Source organism: Oryzias latipes, chromosome 7 (assembly GCF_053564925.1).
Source record: "Oryzias latipes strain Hd-rR chromosome 7, Olatipes_Hd-rR_3.1".
NCBI classification, from domain to species: Eukaryota; Metazoa; Chordata; class Actinopteri; order Beloniformes; family Adrianichthyidae; genus Oryzias; species Oryzias latipes.
In genome coordinates this window covers 25,740,339-25,757,534 of record NC_136243.1, presented here as the reverse complement: position 1 = coordinate 25,757,534, position 17,196 = coordinate 25,740,339, and the positions used below count along the sequence as shown (strand labels likewise).

Sequence of the window (17,196 nt, the reverse complement as noted above, 5' to 3'; positions counted from 1 at the left end):
CCTTCAGTCGTGGGTCAAATATTGAGTGAAAACCACTGGGAGCTGTCAGTGCGGTGCCCCACAGAGACGAGGCGCAGCGATGGAGGTTCTTTCCGCTATTCTCTCAGCGCTTTTGCTCCGCTTTGTCGCTGCTGATAACAGAATACACTGGACATATACAGGTGGGCTTTCTGAATATTCACAACACATGGTTTTTTTTTTTACAGTAAAAAGATTTGTTGATAAATATATAGGGGGTGAAGGATGGATTTGGTGCGTAAAAGTGTGCGATTAATCCAAGTGCGGCAAAACACTGCATTTTAAAAAAATAAACTGTAAACATGAAGTTGCCCTGCTGCAACAATTTGACATTAATCAAAGTGACAATGCAATGCGCTCCCTTGATTTTCGATTAATTTCAGGCATTTTTATTGCGTAAGGAGGGAAACAAAGTCTTGCAAGTTCATTGCTGTGTCGCATTTTACTGAAGAGGTGAAAGTTACTGGGAACCGGGGGAATATCCAGTTTGACAAGTCTTGTAAGGGTCTGAACAACAAAAGAACCCACGATCATTTTAATCATCATCAAATAAAGGCATATATAAGCAAACCTTTCACAAAGTGTCACCTAAAATAAACAAAGTTTTTCTTATTTTGTACAGAGGGAGCGTTGGATCAGCAGCACTGGGCAACCGAGTATCCTGCGTGCGCGGGGAAGAAGCAGTCTCCAATTGACATCCAGCGGCGCAATGTCAAGCACAACCCAAACATGTTACAACTGGAGCTCAGCAATTACGATGCTCAGCAGGGGAAATTTCTCATGACCAACAACGGCCACACGGGTAAGAACGTGACAGAAGATGAAAAACTGTCACATGTCTTGCATAGTTTACTCCTAGAATAAAATATTTCACCAAGCAACTAAAATCCCTGATTTGTAACAAAACAGCTGATAAAAGAAACAACTCTAACATGGTTTGAATTGTGTTAAATTTAGGCCAATTCCAAACCCAATCATGTGGAAGATAACAGCATCACAAGTAAAGAATTCATGGTCAGTGATCAAATCCTTGTGTTGCTTTAGTTCAAATCAACCTACCCCCCACCATGACGATCAGCCAAGGCCTCCCGGGGATATACACAGCTGTCCAGATGCACCTGCACTGGGGAGGCTCACACCAGGAGGCCAGTGGAGCGGAGCACACCATAGATGGAGTCCGCTACATGGCAGAGGTTTCCAGAAAACACTCTCTTCATCAGGCTCTCCATGAAAGAAACTGAAAATCAGTAAACATTCTGACAGTTACAATGAAGAAAAACACGCTCAAGAGTATTTTTTTAAATACAGCATTTAAATAACAAAACTACAGACTTCTGTATGCAAAATCCAAAAAAAAAAGGACCTGCTTTCATTGCTTTTTTGCCTTATTTCAATTCTCAGTCTTTTGCTTATACAAGTTCAGTAAAAAGTGCAAATTGTCATTTTAAAAAAACTGCTTCTGGTTTATTTTCTTTCCTTCCAGCTTCACATTGTTCATTACAATTCTGAAAAGTACAGAAGCTTTTCTGAAGCCAAAGATAAGAAGGATGGATTGGCGGTTCTTGCCTTTGTCTACGATGTACGTAAGCACAAAAACCTCTGCCTCTGTCTCAGCACCAGGTCACCGCAGCACCAATGCAGCATCTGGACACCACTTCAGAGAAAAAGAGTCAGGAAGTTTACAAAAAGAAAAGCTTCTGAGGGAAATAAAGATTAATTCATGATTCAACATCCTTTGAAGTTTAAAAATTTGGTCAACCTTGTGATTAAAGACCCTATTGAATTTTCAGCTGCAGATCAGTTTAGTGAATAAGAACGCACTTCCTGTACTTTCAGAGGCCTACGCTGCAGTAAAGACAACAGTGACAATAATCACACAGCCTGTATGGTTTAGACAGACTCAGTTTCCTCAAATATTTTAAATTTACTCAAGTAAAGGTTTATAGAAAAAGTTGTTTATCTATGTAGACAAATGTCTTCTTTGGAGCAAAAATAACTCAGCTGAGCTAGTAATTTGATTTAATAATAGACTTTTAACTAAAAAAGCACAAAGATACTCAGTTATGGACTTGAAAAACCTTTTGGGATGATTCATTTCTGCATCATGTTTTTATTTGTTAGGTTTGAAGTAATCAATGTTTTCATTTTAAAATTATGCATAGATTCAGAATACATTATCGCAGTAATGCATGATTGATTTGGTTTTTAGACCTTTCTTGTTTATGTATTTTTTTGTGTATTATCAGATTATTATAATATTTTTTCACAGTCTTCAATAATTTTGATTCTATTTCGATCTTTCTTGAGAATTTTTTTTAAATGTTGATGGAAAATGTTGAAATTTTACTGACCATTCTGCGGCAGTTACTTTTCTTTCCTTTCTCTGTCTTTGTGAAGCGTTTAAATTCTGTTTTTATAGCTTTTTGGCTCCTAATAAAGTCATTTTCATTGTTTTCTACAAAAATATATAAATACGTCAGGTTGTTCATCCAGCAAAAAATAATAAGAACAGCTCCCGTGGCAGTAAAACAAACACTTTAAGGCCCTTAACAAAGTATAATTCGGCACTCTGAAATGCTTAGAATAGCTCCTGGCTACCACCAATGCAAAGATGTCTTCTGTAGAGAACATTTCTAAATCTGAATATCTCCCAACCCCTGAAAACTACTACATAAACTTCTTTTGGTATCTATAGAGGATACTTGGGGCTTAGGGCTCTGAGAATTGTAGTTTTTGATGGATCTAAAACAATTTCAACTGGACACATTTTTCTTTCTGTCGCATTCAGGAGGTTTAAAATTCTCATTTCCATGTTTCATTGAGTTTTCTTTGTTTCTAGGATGGACATTTTGAGAACACGTACTACAGTGATTTCATTGCAAACCTGGAGAAAATCAAGTATGCAGGTGAGTTTCATGTGCACCCATTTTTTCCTCAGATGACTTTGAAAAGTTAGTGTTCCCCCCCCCCCCCCCGACAGGTCAGTCCATGAATATTACGAGCATCGACGTGCGCTCCATGCTTCCGGAGAACCTCAACCATTTCTTCAGATACGAGGGGTCCCTCACCACGCCCCCCTGCTTTGAGAGCATCATCTGGACTGTGTTTGACACCCCCATCACTCTTTCCCAGAACCAGGTAGACAAGGCTTTTCTTCAGAAGTGGAAAACTGATGGAAGCATACATGTTTTTTACGTTTTTCTGTTTTCCTGCTGCACCAGATCAGGAGGCTGGAGAGCACTTTGATGGACATAGACAACAAAACGCTGTGGAATGACTACCGCATCGCCCAGCCTCTTAACGACAGAGTGGTGGAGTCATCTTTTCTCCCACGTGTCAGGAAAGGATGTGCGTGTCTCGCCGTGGCGATGTGATTGCAAAATAAGTGGTTTGTCGGGACGGCCGTGGTGCAGTGGAAGGGCGGTCGACCCTTGATCAGTTGGGTTCCCGCCTTGCCTGATCATGTGTTGAAGTGTCCTTGGGCAAGACACTGAACCCCACCTTGCCTCTGGTGGAAGGTTGGCGCCAGTGTTTGGCAGCAGAACCGCCATCAGTGTGTGAATGTGTGAATGAGACTGTGACTGAAAGCGCCTTGGGTCTAGCGAAAGCGCTATAAAAGTATTTGCCATTTACCATTTTGTCAAAAAGATCATGACAAGTTTTACAGGCCTGATCCTAATTTGTTTGACACTTTTTGCCTCTGCAGCATTTTGTCTACAAGATGTGATAGAGTCCAGGCTTGAGAAGATTGAGGGTTTGATAACATCTCTGGGAAAGAACCTGTACTCTGGTGAGGAACTGCTGAAGATGTAAAAGGCAGAATGGAAATAAACCTTTTTTTCTTAGGTTTTCTTGTTCTTTGTCTCCCACTTAAGGAGGAAATCGTAGCCCAAATCCTCCCAGATACGGTGAGTCCTTTAGGGAGAAGATGAAAAGGCTCATCCTGCTCTGGAGTCTAATCCTGTTTCTTGTCCCCTGCAGACCACAGTGATCTGTTTCCTCTGGTGTTGGGTTTCCCGGAGAGGAATTATGGCAGTTATGCTTTAGCGCGCCTCAACCACCCCATGGATCTGGACTCCTTCACCGTCTGCATGCATGTTTTACCTCAGGGCCCGGGGGTTCACACTGTCATCTCCTATTCCAGTGACGGCAATGACAACGAGTTGACAGTCTCCATCAGTAAAGATGCAGAATCGGGAGAGATAGGTCTTTGGATCGGCAACGAATTTGTCAACATGCCGCACACTTTTAGGTCACAGGACTGGACGAACTACTGCATCACCTGGTCATCCCACACCGGTGGAGCAGATATCTGGGTCAACGGCATGTTAGGTGAGCAGCGCCACCTAAGGAGCGGTTACACCATCCACCCCGGCGGTGAGTTCATTCTGGGTAAAGACCAGGATGGAGTGCTGGGATTGTCCGACGCAGACGCTTTTGTGGGCAAGATGACTGACGTCAACGTGTGGAACTATGTGCTGAGCACGGCAGAAATCCGTACCCAGATGTCATGCGGGAGAAACACCAGCACTGTGGGAAATGTGTTCAGCTGGGGAAGCACTAAACTTAGCATATATGGCGGGGTGCAGCTGGATAGCCAGTACAGATGCATCTGAAAGGCCTGCCTGTCTTTTGATGAGCTTAAACCGCTGCATGGGATTTGTACTGCTGATAGTGGGGCATTAAGGTGCTGTAGATGCTGGTAATGTAGGATAAAATGCTTCTCAGACGCCAGGTTTTATATTGAAATGTATTTCACAGCTTCATCCATGTATTCACATATATGCACCAACAATAAAGGCTTAAAAGAGACTCTTTGTTATGTTTCATTACTCACATACACGTTCATTCATTTCTACTACTCTGCAAATTTTAATTTACATGCACAACAAGGTTCAAAGACACTAATGCGTATATAAAGACTCTGTTCCAACTTCTCATAAGACATGGAATAGAAAATAACTGGACCCTTTACCCCCCCACATCAAAGACTTCCTCTCCTTTCAGAAGGCTGTGACCTTTTCCGGATCCTCGGGTATTTCTTTGCTGTCTTTCAGGGGCAGATCGCTGTCACCCAGCTTGATCTCTACTTTGTTCCTCTTTCCGAACATCTGGGAAACCTCCAGGAAGGTTTTTTTCTTGGTCTCTGGCACCACCACCCAGACGTAAACCAGGGTAAGCAGACAGATGACAGCAAAAACGATGAAGCTGTAAGGTCCCAGGCCTCTCTGGAGGGGAAAGGAGGAAAGGAAGTGTGATCTGTGTATCCTCAGGATGAAAGGTTGTAAATATTTTAGGCCAAAACAGCTGGATATACACAGCCGACAAGGTAACCTTTTTATGGCAAGGCTTGCTTTTTTTTTAGCCTCTGTAACCAAAACCAACTCGTCTCCTGTTTACTGTTCATCCTTCAAAAAACAATCTTTATTCATCAGTTTGTTTTCGACAGTCAACCCCAGTAGCCTTACACTGTAACTGTAGCTTCAAACTCTGCACATCGTGCTAAATGTTTGAAATACTTGGTGTGTGGTTGGTGTGACAGCCATCAAAAACACGCAGGAACTCTGAGGTTTAAGCTGAAGTTCTGCTCTCTTAACAAAGCAGAACAATTGCTTTAAAAGGTTATTTCAAAATGTGTTTGCACTCATGCCGGAAGAAGTGGTTCTGGACTTTTCTATGCAAATTGTATCACTGTTGCTCCTCTGTGGGAGTTGCGTGCCTAACCTCCATGAAGGGAAAGACGAGGCCGACGGTGAAGTTGGACAGCCAGTGGACAGAGCCGGACACCATGAATGCTGCAGACCTGGCGGACTGCCTGAACATCTCGGTGGTCACCACGTTGGGGATTGGACCTGCAAGCGGACAGACGTGGTCAATTACTGAAGAGCATACTTGTGTCTCAAACATGTGAGTGCTGATTTGAAAAGAAAAAAAAAAAAAGACATGATTGCATGTCTGCTCCCGTCCAAACAACTTGAGCTAATAGACCGCCGTGCCGTAATCACAGAGTGTAAACAACCACAGGTGGGTCAGACTCACTGGGTCCGATGGCGTGGCCAATGACGTAGATGATGACACACATGATGCTGACGTATGGCATCCATGACACGCTTTCCTGTGGACACAGTAAACAACATGATATTAATCCTTAATAGCTCGGGGCCTTTTTGAGCTATGTTTTTCTATCGAGATTGTGATTGTGAAAGTGCTTTTTTAACAGTGAAGGTGTGTATCCCTTGCTGACTTTTTGCTCTAATCTGTGCATTATGTAGACAGGATGCAGTTGGACTATGGCATTGACAAAAAGCCTCAAAGGAAGAACAGCAGCATAAATATAGGTACATCTTATTTGTCGATATATTGACTAATCTGTCGTGTTACAATAGAAAAAAATCCAATATTATAATACATTTTTCTAGAAAAATGTGATTGCTGTGACTCAATTTTGTGTGGAAGTGAATTAAAACCTAGAAAACTCCTGCAGGAAAAATATGGCCGAGTTTGTTTTCATTCAGAATTTCGCTGTGATGTTTGTCGCTGCAGCAGACTGTGAAGTTCAACTTTTTCAACAATGGACCACTAGAGGGCAGCAATGAAAAATGCTGAGGGTAAAGCAGCTTTCACTGTGGGTACCTGGAGGCTGAGGGCGATGGTAAGAAGCACACACGCTGCACAGCAGATCCCAAAACCTACAAGGAGGAGCAGCCGTCGGCCTGACTTCTCCACGATGAAGACCTGGGCAAAGGAAAAAAAGAGCTCAGTCTTTCAGAGACCAGCTCTGCATCAATGAGGTTTTATCATCTGTTTGAAATACTTACAGCTGCTACAGTCATGACCACATTTACTGCTCCTGTTCCCACTGTGACAAACTGAACATCGTTCTCATTAACTCCTGCAGAGGAGTAAATGCTGTCTGCGTAGTAGTAGATCTGAAGGAGAAATGGACAAAAACAAAGAAATACGTCAACAAAATGAAGCAAACATCTTTGGAGGAAAATAGAAGCTTTTCTTGTGAGATCATATAAAAAGAGGAAAATGATGAGAGTTAGGTGGACACTATAAAAAAAATAGATGAGCTTGATATTAATAGACTCTTCTATGCTGATGATCCATCCATTTTCATAACCTGCTAAATCCAAAGAAAGGTTCCGGGATTCAAATCATGGTCTTTTCATTGTGAGGCAAGGGTGCTAACCACTTTCCCCTAACCCACGAGGCCCCATGATGAGCCCAAACAAATGTGTAAATCAGCAAAACTGTTAACTAGTTTACTGATAACATTACTTAAGGCATTTTTTTACCTCGTTGGTCGACTAGCTTGACCCAAATTCCATAGAGGTAAATCAGTAATAGCAAATGCTTAGTTAATTAACAAGACCACTTTTCATTTAACCGATAAGTTGTGTGACATATATACTTTACTAGTAAATTAGTAATTGATCAATTACCCAAAAAAATTTATTTTGAGTTTTGAGTTCACTTAGAGTTACAATTTATTTATTATTTATTTTATTTACAATTTATGACTGAAGTTGATCCTTGACCTTCATGTATTTGGGGACGCCTGTAGTCATTTTTCAGTTTGTCGTTTTTAGGTCCACTTTTATGCTGTCCTTTATCAGCCATTTTAGTTTATTTAATAAACTTCCATCATTGTTTTTCTGGTTCTCTTGCATGGAAGATTTTTTGCACCCATAAATCAAAGCAATTGACATTTTAATATGCAATTCAGGCTTGCAATATGAAAATGCATATTGAAAGGTTACCATTGAGAATAACATTTTATATTGATTAATGGGTGAAAAAACTTTATTTGCATTTGCATTTAAAAGGATGAAGGAGAATGAAGGAATGGAGAAAAATTGCTCTGGTGCCCATTTTTACTGGGACTAGATCATGCATATCTATTTTCTAAGCTTTTAAGTGTATTACCATTGTTCATTCTTCACAGAAAAAAACCCCAAAGCAGTATTTTGGTCCATTTAGGCATTTCTCTAAAAACCTACTCTCTGAGCACCAGCCCCAATCCACAAAAAAATGAGCGGGTTCTCATATTGTACTGTAATGTAAACCTGTGAGAACAGCCCCTTCCAGGAAGAGTCTGACCAGCCAGCACCGCCCCCAGGATTAAACAAACACCCACTTTCTCCGCGGAGCTAACAGTGTTTGGCAAAAAGGCTTTCATTTGACAGTATATGCACAATATGAACATCCATCTTTGCAAATGTTTGGATGCAGTTTGTTTTCGTGGGCGAGATGCAGACACGCAGCTGAGGCCGACTCTACATTGACGTCATGAAATGGGCGGCACCCACATGGAGCAAAAGCCGGTGCCTCAGAGATCGAGTCATCCTACCTCTGGGATGGAAAATGAACTGTGAAATCAACTAATATTTCATTTAAAAATGGTTCTCTAGTATTCCACAGATAATATTTTATCATATATATGGATATAGTTTACTCTGTAAGGCTTAAGGAAAGCAATATATGGGCGTTTCAGAAAAAGGGAGACGTGCAAAGTTTTTGAAATGTGTGGAGGAGTCAATGAAAGAAGTCAGAAGTGAGGATTTCCATGCACAGAATGGTTTAATGCCAAAAAAAAGAGTACAAAGATGCAATCTTTACTCTGCAGAAGCTTCTAGAGAAGTAGAGAGAAGACCAGAAGGAGCATTGTATCTTTGTAGATCTTGAGAAAGCTTAAGACAGAATACTGACGGGGAGCTCTGGTTTGCATGAAGTACATGTATGTTGGAGTTGTTCAGGACATGCATGAGAGCTGTTAGACGGTAATGAGATGTGCTGTAGAACGTCTGTGTGTAAATGAGAGGGATTCAAGTGGAACACTGAGATTACAGGGAGCAGAGGTGAAGAAGGTGGAGAATTTTTTAAGCCCTTAGGGTCAACAGTCCAAAACAACGTAGAGTTTGGGAAAGACAAGACGAGGTGTGTGCAAGCAGGTTGGAACGGGTGGAAAAAGTTTCAGGTGTTATGTGTGACAAAAGAGTGTCAGCAAGAATGAAAAGAAAGGTGTAGAAGACTATGGTGAGAGCAGCCATGGTGTTGGTCTTTGGAAGTGACAAGGATGGATAGAATCAGGGGAACAGATCATGTTAGATGTTTTGGATGCAGATTGACATGGTTTAGAGAGGTTTAGAGGAGGGACAATGGTCATGTTGATAAAAGAATGCTGAGGTTAGAGCTACCAGGAAAGCAGACAAGAGAAAGACCAAAGAGGGGGTTCATGGATGTAGGGACGAAGGACATGAGGGTTGGTTGGTGTAAGGGAGGAGGATCCAAAGGATTAGAGAGAAACAGGTGATTTGTGAGGTGAGAAGCAGCCAAAAGACAAAGACAAAGTAGAGGAAGACATTTCCAACAGAAAATCTTGCTTTCATCGACCTGTGATGAGGACAGGTGAGCTGGTGTGTCTTACCGCGTTGACACCGGACAGCTGCTGACCCATGTTCATGAATACGACTGAGATCAGCTGCCAGCGGAGAGAGCGCTGGGCGAGCAGGGAAAAGACCGTCAAGCGGCCTTCGGCCCGCTCCGACTGGTCCTCCAGACGCATCTCTGTCATCTCAGCATCCACATCGTCCCAGCCGCGCAGCCGCTGCAAAGCTACGAGCAGCAAAACCCTCAGAAAAACACTCAAAACCCTGATGATGTATGAGGCCGATTTATGTGTTTGTACCCTTCTTTGCCTTCTTCTCGTCTCCCTTCTGGATGAGCATGTACCTTGGGCTTTCTGGGAAGAAGGGCAGCAGCAGCAGCTCAATCAAAGCAGGAATGCCGGTTAAGCCCAGCATGAGGGGCCAGCCTGAACAGGAAGATGAATAAATAAAAAAAGGCTATCATGGCCAGAACCTTGTCTCCCCGCCCATCACCTCTCCAGCATCTTTGCACGCATCACTAAGAAAACAGTCGGCTTCTTTTGTTCTTTTTAATCATTCATTTCTAATGTTTGCACCATGATGTAGATTGTAATGTAGAGGGTTGGAGGATAACAAAACATGCAAGATGTGTGCAAAGATGCTGAAGAGGTGTTGGGTGAGGAAGAAACGGTGCAATTTGCTCCTACATCAAATCGAAATCAAAAGACCTTGTTGGCCTCAGGTTCAACGTGTCATCAAAATAGGCATAAATTTCAAAACTCCAATACAATAAATACATCCTAGGCGATGTTAAGCAACTAATACATTAGAAATAATCAAAATGTATCGAAATATGTAACTCATCAGTCATTTTAAAGAATGAGGATCACCTGCACTGTTGCCCAGTATGTTTCTGATGCCCAGGACTTGGGCACTTAAAATCCCAACGGTGATGAAAAGCTGTGGCACAATGCCAAGAGCTCCCCTCAGATTTTTTGGAGAGAGTTCACCCAGGTACATCGGCACCACGTTGGACGAAAGACCTGCAGGCAGAAGAGTGGCAGCTTTCATACAAAAAAAAACAATCATGTTACATCCACGTGAAAGCGCTTTCCAACCTGCACAGATGCCTACAATGAACCGAGCCACAATAATGATCTCGTAGGACTTTGCGACTTCACTGGCTCCCATCATCACAGCAGGTACGATGGAGAAGATGTTATTGAAGAGGAGGGTGCCTTTCCTATTGCAGGGTTGAAGCAGATCCACCTAGTTACGAAACGTCTACGGTGTCCAATGAGGCTAAAGAATATGAAGAAGTTTACCTTCCTAGGTGGTTGACCAGAGGAGCCACCATCAGAGAACCGAAAAAGCCTCCAAGAGGGTACATGGAGACGGACAGAGACCACAGCAGAGTTAGTAAGTTCTGCCCCATCTCAGTTTTGTAGCGCTCCATGTAGGTGGTGTTGTAAAACTGCTGCATGACCTGAAGGGGGCAGGAAAAAGCTGCTTGAAGCCAGTTTCTGTGACATCATCTCCACAATGATTCTGAAGCTACGGTCACGCCGGGCTCAGAAACGCACGTTCAAACGCCCACTTTTAATGAAAAGTCTATGTAAACACTCGCAAATGCAGGTTTTGGGCTTCCGTGTTCAAAACTCTCATGTTCCTCCCATCGCTACCCAAGTTTTTAAGTCCGTTTTTGGGCTCCATGTACAAAACGTCCGGTCAATGGAGGCACGTTGAAAGTTAAACCAGTTGAACTTTAACAAATAAGGGACTTGGATTTGGCAGTGACGTATCCTATTCAGTTCATGGAAGTGCCAACCGTTTGAAAATTGATCATGAAGGAGAAATTAATAAATTGTGTCTGGCTGGAATTATATAACACCAGGTCTTTCATATATCTGAATGAAGCTGTGAGAGAAAAAGCCTGTAGCAAAATCACCAGATTTACACCGCTTCCACATTTCACACCAAACCTCTTCCAACTGTGAGTACATGCGCTAGTACCGGGCAGTGACAGTGCTGTGTGAATGCCATTTGCTAAAAACGTGTTCAGTGCATTCTTGCCCGGTGTGTACGTAGCATGGTTTGCAGTAAGGAGCTTACCGGGGCCGGGGAGTTGATGACCGCCACGTTGTACCCATACTGGAACGATGATCCAAATGCAGATATCAGCGTGGACAGCGCCAGGACTGTGGTCAGTCTCTGTTTGAGGGGGACAAACAAAATAAATGATCTGGAACAGAACAGTCACTCCTAAACCCCACATCTGCCACTTGATGGGAACTCACCCCTTTCTTTTCTGCAGGATCCTTACATTTCTCTGCCATGGCCTTGTTTGGACCGCGTGTCACTGTAAGCAACCAAAAGAGTGTGTTTGATTATATTTGCACCCCTTGGACGAGTTTGCCCTTTGGACGTGAGCTCAGAGAGGGTGGCACCTGTTTACGGCGTCTGATTATCACTGCTGACTGTGCTCTCAGGATTAAATAGCTGCTTTATGAAGTGGATAAAAGATACCTGCTAAAGTCAGAGTAGCTGTTCGCACAACAAATACACGCCTTCAACCACTGAGCCTCCATAAATGTAAACTACCGCTTTCATCAGAGCAGAAATGAATAAGATAAACCATCTTTATTACATATGCAGGGTTGCATTTTACCACAGAGGGAATGTGTGGATTTGAAATCACAGCTCATGAAAAACACAGCGTTGATCTTTGTACAAATGGAAGATCTTTACCTGCATTAAGACAAAAGAGACACATTTCCGCAGAGAAAATCAGCGGGATGCTTGTTTTGTCTGCAGGTTTGTCATGTGCTGCGTTTGGTCTTATCTCCACAGCTGAGCCTGCTCATCAATACAGTTTTCCTGACTCACTACTCTCTTAAAGCCACATGTCATTTAACGCAGAAACTTTCCTGTTTTCCTTTTTTTTTCTCCTTTTTACAAACATTCCGGTAAACCAAATCGCCAAATCCTGTAACTTTATCTGTTTTATCTTGGGTCTAAAAACAATTTCTGAGGTGAGACTTGCGGTTTAATCACAGACGGACATAAAGCCATCATTATCTTCACATCAAGCAGCATTGACGTTGCTCGAAGACGTAAAACGGATACTTAAACGCCTCTCCAGTCTGTCTCGTAAAGGATATCCAGGCGTTCTCAAAGGATGACATAAGAGAACGTGAAAGAGGACAAACGTATCCAAATGCCTCCACTTTATCTGTGTTATTGCTGTTATCAAGAAAACAGAACAATGTTAATTGAGTCATAAAAGTTAAATCTGTTTAGTTGAACTTTGAGGGTTGAGTCTTACTCAGCTTTTTTTGGCAGTTGGTGCAGATTTAAACAGCCTTGGAAGACATTCATTTACCCTTTGTAGTCCTGCTTCATTGTGCTCATACTTGCAAGTGAGCTAAAGGTCCTTTTAATCTGGGGTCAACTCAGCCGGTCCCCACAGGCCACACACAGACCACACACCGACATACACAGACTATAGATCGGTTTAAATATATTCCGACGTAAAAACATCACAATTCAAGGGATTTTCAAAAAATCTTGCAACCAACAGATGCTTTAAAAGACATATTTGTCACCTATGCCGCAGTTAATTTCAACAGAAACAGATTTTTGTGAAAAACTTCTTTTTTTCTTCAAAATGTAATTTATTTTGTGTTTTCTTCTAATTTGACAAGGTTTAAATTATTTTAAGCTGGGCCACGACCCGTCTATGTGCTGCAGCTGTGCTGCAGTGCCTGCACTGGACTGATGGCGGAGCTGACGCTGTGCAGACATGCAGCTCACACATTAGGAAGGGAGAGCAAACATGCAGGATGTCAGGCGCACAGTTCCAAGCGGAATTTCACTGGAGCTTTAACTGCTTTCTCACAAAGGCACAATGGACAGAGCGCAAAGACAAACCAGCAGAGCGCAAAGACAAACCAGCACAACTTCTGACTCTGTAGGGTACGTTCCATGACTAACACATCGTGGTGAGTTTATTTAAATATTTAAGATATAAAACCAGGATGGACAGGGGAAAAAGGAGCTAAAAAACTGTGTTTTGTGCAAAAAGTGCTCCCCTCAGTCTCCCAGCATGTCAGAGGCACTCTGAAAGTAAATGAATTAAATGGGCAGAGAGCCAGCAGAGGAAACAGCAGAAACCTCTTCCTTTCAACGTTTCCATCATCTCAAGTTGCTTCAATGTCAGCCAAACCTGAGCGCTAATATGATGGATTAATTCCTGCAGGAAACACAATTCAGGAGGATCTGTTCTGCTGTGCACAAGGACAAAAAGAAGAAACAAAATCTGCCCACTGGCTGTTTTTAATATCAACTGGATAAGCAAAATTGACTTCCTCTTTTTCCCTCAGAAAAGGCATCAGATGCTCTGAAGTTATGGAAGGCCTGGAAGAATGAACTCCAGCATGACTCTCATTACTTAAATGTAAACTTGATGAATTTTTAAATTAAAAATAGACAAATGGATGGGAACTCACCTCTCTGTCAAAGATGGGGTCCTGGGAACAGACATAAGACTGCCCAGTTTCTCTTCTGCCAAGACCCCTGACCTTTAAAAACAGCAACTATCATGGCAATCAATCCACAGCCATAAGAACAGTACGTTACAGAATTGTGACATCCCGGTTCACACAGTCCCGGGACATGACTTTGGTTCATGGAGTTCACACATTCCTCTATGCATTCAGCGTGTGGTTGGGCCAAGCAAACAGGAACAAACAGGGAGTGAGAGTAAGTACATGATTGGAGATCAGGTTTCAAGGAGGAAGTGCAGCACATGAGGATGGTCCCTGCTTCTCCTGCCTCAATGATAGTGAGGATGTAGGTTATTCAGGTGACACACAACATGCTGATGCTCTTTTGCAACTGCCGCCCCCAATGCCTCACACAACCAGTTAGACAAGAGCCGAGGGGTTTTAAAGAAGAGTGCGGTGGGGTAAGTTATGTTTTGGCCAAACACAGAAAAGTTGTGTTTATTAGAAAGCAGAATTCTTTGGACATGCAGAGCTTGGATAAACAACAATGTTGTTTGTTATGTTCTTCCTTGAGGGTTCAAGGGGAAAACATTTTTCCCTGTCATATTCATGATGGTATTTCTGTAAAAATTTGGAAAAATACTCACTTTTTACAGCCTTCCAAAAGTGATCTAAACAAAAAGGCTGTGGAAATTTCATAAAACCCAAGAAAAATGTGTTTTAAAAAAACAACACTTTATTGGTTTACAAAAACAGGTTAAAAAAAACTATTTTCTGAGCTCCAAAGTGTGGAGACACAATGAATTTTCTTTAGAAAATTGGAATAATACTCACTTTTTACAAAAAGAAATTCTAAAACGATCTGTTCAAAAATGATCTAAACAAAAATGTTTAACAAAACCCAAGAAAAAAATGACCCGAAATGTCGTTATTGGTTTTTACCAAAACAAAAAATGTACATTTACACATTTAAAAATAAAGATATATTTAAAAATAAACACTAAAGCCCAAAGTACCAAAAGTCAACACTGTTGGGTTTTTAAAAGCCTCCTTTCAGCTACAAAAGTGAATTTACAGCTGACATGGGGGGTGATGTCTTCTCGTCACGTGACCTGCCCGTGAGCGTACGTGACTGTGGAGTTCTGGACACCTCTGAATTGCTGTGGTCACGTAACTGCCGATGTTCCCCTCAGATCTGTGATTTATTTGTGTAAACAAGTCAATTTTACGGGAGAGGAACAGGTCGGGATACATTCCTAAAAAAAAAAAAAAAAAACAACAAATAAATAAATAAAAGAAGACTCACTCTTTCCACTGAAGGATGCTTGCTCTTTAAATCTCTGCCTCTCCCGTCACCATGGAAGCGCAACTCGCCTTGTGTCGTGTCACCCCAAAAGGAGTCCGATGGAGAAACATTAAGTTCTGCCTGCGACATTTATACACCAGAACAACAAGAGGTGTGACTCCCCCCTCCCCTCTGCCACGCCGCGTCACGTTCCTGCCCCACTGATCCCACTGAAAAGAGTGTGTGATCATCAGTGCGCGGCAGTGATGCTGGGCTGGGAGCTGGGGCAGGACCCAGTACAGGTGCAGCGGGGTCATGACATCTGCTGGAGTTTCCCGTCAGACGTTGCAAAAATGAATAATAAATAGTCTGAAATGCTTGCAGGGCAAAAGCATTACCAGAACCCACGCAGTGTTCACGCAGGAAAACCACTCAGCTGGAAGGATACAATTTTCCATTTTCAAAATGTGTTCATTTCTTAAGGAAAAATGATACAGAAAACATAAAAATGATTAGACTTAAGTGAAAAACACATGTACTTCTAAGTAATAATTAATATGGATGAATTAATTAATGTTGACTGAATCGAATAATTGATTTATATTCCTAATATTCCTACAATCCATATGGATGTGTCTGAGGCAAGTTGTTAATCAATCGACCTGTACCATGTTGAATATGGAATAAATCCATTATGATTGATTTTGGAAAACCATCTGCATTAAGCCACGGTGGGTTTATTTAGATATAATGAAAGAACGACCAAGTGCGTCACAGCAGACGACACACGGTATGTTGGTCACCTTTCAGCACATCCCTACAGGAGTTAAAGTTTTGTTGTTTTTTTTTATGCCGGATGCCCTTCTTGACACAATCCTGTATTTTATCCAGACTGGGCGCTGGCACAGGGAGACTCAGTCAGACCTGGGACCCCTTATGCCAAGGAGCCCCAATGACCCACACAGGATGAAGCTCATTGCACCCCTTGGGAATTGAACCCTGATTACCCTGTGTGCCTCAGCATATCAGTCCTGCACGCAGACTACACACGTGATGGCAGTAGAAAAATGATCAAGCATCATTCCAGTCCAATGTGTGGAAAGACATGTGACCGTACAGTGTGGTGGAATGTTCAAATAAAGTTTTATTTTGATGTGAAAAAACAACAGTAGGCTGAATTTTAGAAAACTAAAATGTGAATGGATTTGCTATTAATTCTTGTTTGTGCACACTTGATTTACACAGACTATCTTGTAAGAAATACAAGAAATCTGGAAAATTCACCTGAACTGTTCAGTACTCAGGTATTATCTGTGGTAGAATTTTTGGCTACAGATGTCTTGGATCAATATTAGGTCAGTGAATCGGATCGTTCAAAATACGAATCATATCAGCAATCACAAATTATGATATAATTCGAATTGTTAAACACTGTTAAATTTGTACACTATTCAAAAAAAAGTTGACAGAATATGACGTTAGTCAGAACTGAAAGGACCCAAAAAATAAAGCAGAGCGAAACCTTTGAAAGTTCCAGTTATTCATAGATTTCAGTCGTCTTTATTCCACTCATTTGCCTCAGCAGTGACACCGGGAGTTCAGTTTGCTCAAAGTGACCCAATGTCACGCTGGAGTAAATCAGGGCTGTATTTACTAAGCTCCCAATGCCGCAAGTTGTCACGAAATTCACAAAAGATTCTTGGAATATCTGCATTTCCTTTGAATTTTTCCAGAGTAAATCCTAAAGATAACAGGTATTCTTGACACATTAGCTCTGGAAAGGCTGCTGAGATAAAAATTGTTAAAAGTTTAGATGGAAGGACACCTTTCGAAGATAAGAGTTCTTAACTTGAGGTCAAAAGGGAGCCAATAAGTAATGATTCTCCAAATGCTAAACCCTATTAAGTATTATTGATCATGAAGGGACTGTGTTTGCGAGCGAACCCATTAATCATCAATGCTGCTACAGCAACTGAAATACTTGAAAATAAAAAGAAATATTTACATGAGATGT

At 41.8% G+C, this 17,196-nt stretch overlaps 2 protein-coding genes across 10 annotated transcripts; one reads left to right on the top strand and one right to left on the bottom strand.

The window, feature by feature from the left end:
- Positions 1–4,830, top strand: ca6 (carbonic anhydrase VI). The gene is made up of 10 exons (XM_004070391.4): positions 1–161; positions 641–820; positions 1,063–1,211; positions 1,502–1,597; positions 2,858–2,924; positions 2,999–3,156; positions 3,240–3,366; positions 3,725–3,808; positions 3,894–3,926; positions 4,000–4,830. Exons 1-10 carry the CDS (start codon positions 80–82, stop codon positions 4,632–4,634), a joined length of 1,611 nt encoding a protein of 536 aa, XP_004070439.1. The 5' UTR covers positions 1–79; the 3' UTR covers positions 4,635–4,830.
- slc2a5 (solute carrier family 2 member 5) lies at positions 4,755–15,480 on the bottom strand. Of its 9 annotated transcripts, none has more exons than XM_004070390.5 (14): positions 15,204–15,330; positions 13,901–13,972; positions 11,690–11,751; positions 11,505–11,603; positions 10,718–10,878; positions 10,511–10,635; positions 10,283–10,435; positions 9,713–9,838; positions 9,452–9,639; positions 6,837–6,947; positions 6,652–6,753; positions 6,058–6,133; positions 5,743–5,870; positions 4,755–5,246 (listed from the first exon to the last, which is right to left on the bottom strand). In XM_004070390.5, exons 3-14 carry the CDS (start codon positions 11,726–11,728, stop codon positions 5,022–5,024), a joined length of 1,533 nt encoding a protein of 510 aa, XP_004070438.1. In that variant the 5' UTR covers positions 11,729–11,751; positions 13,901–13,972; positions 15,204–15,330; the 3' UTR covers positions 4,755–5,021. The 9 variants fall into 9 exon arrangements, with proteins under 9 accessions (XP_004070438.1, XP_011475295.1, XP_078806024.1 ...); XM_011476993.4 differs by having other exon boundaries at positions 13,901–13,987; positions 15,204–15,301; XM_078949898.1 differs by lacking the exons at positions 13,901–13,972; positions 15,204–15,330 and adding exons at positions 14,545–14,568; positions 14,732–14,763.
- Between the last annotated feature and the right edge of the window lie 1,716 nt (positions 15,481–17,196).

What these genes read in the sequence shown, in the direction of transcription:
- slc2a5 (XM_023956546.2), bottom strand. Translation starts at nt 14,596, where the DNA reads ATGAAATTTCCACAGCCTTTTTGTTTAGATCACTTTTGGAAGGCTGTA. An exon ending in CATACTGGGCAACAGTGCAG is followed by an intron (nt 9,839 to 10,282) that starts GTGATCCTCATT and finishes CTTCCTGTTCAG; the next exon opens with GCTGGCCCCTCATGCTGGGC. An exon ending in TGGTCATGACTGTAGCAGCT is followed by an intron (nt 6,754 to 6,836) that starts GTAAGTATTTCA and finishes TCCTTTGCCCAG; the next exon opens with GTCTTCATCGTGGAGAAGTC.
- ca6 (XM_004070391.4), top strand. Translation starts at nt 80, where the DNA reads ATGGAGGTTCTTTCCGCTATTCTCTCAGCGCTTTTGCTCCGCTTTGTC. An exon ending in AATACACTGGACATATACAG is followed by an intron (nt 162 to 640) that starts GTGGGCTTTCTG and finishes TATTTTGTACAG; the next exon opens with AGGGAGCGTTGGATCAGCAG. An exon ending in CCCAAATCCTCCCAGATACG is followed by an intron (nt 3,927 to 3,999) that starts GTGAGTCCTTTA and finishes TGTCCCCTGCAG; the next exon opens with ACCACAGTGATCTGTTTCCT.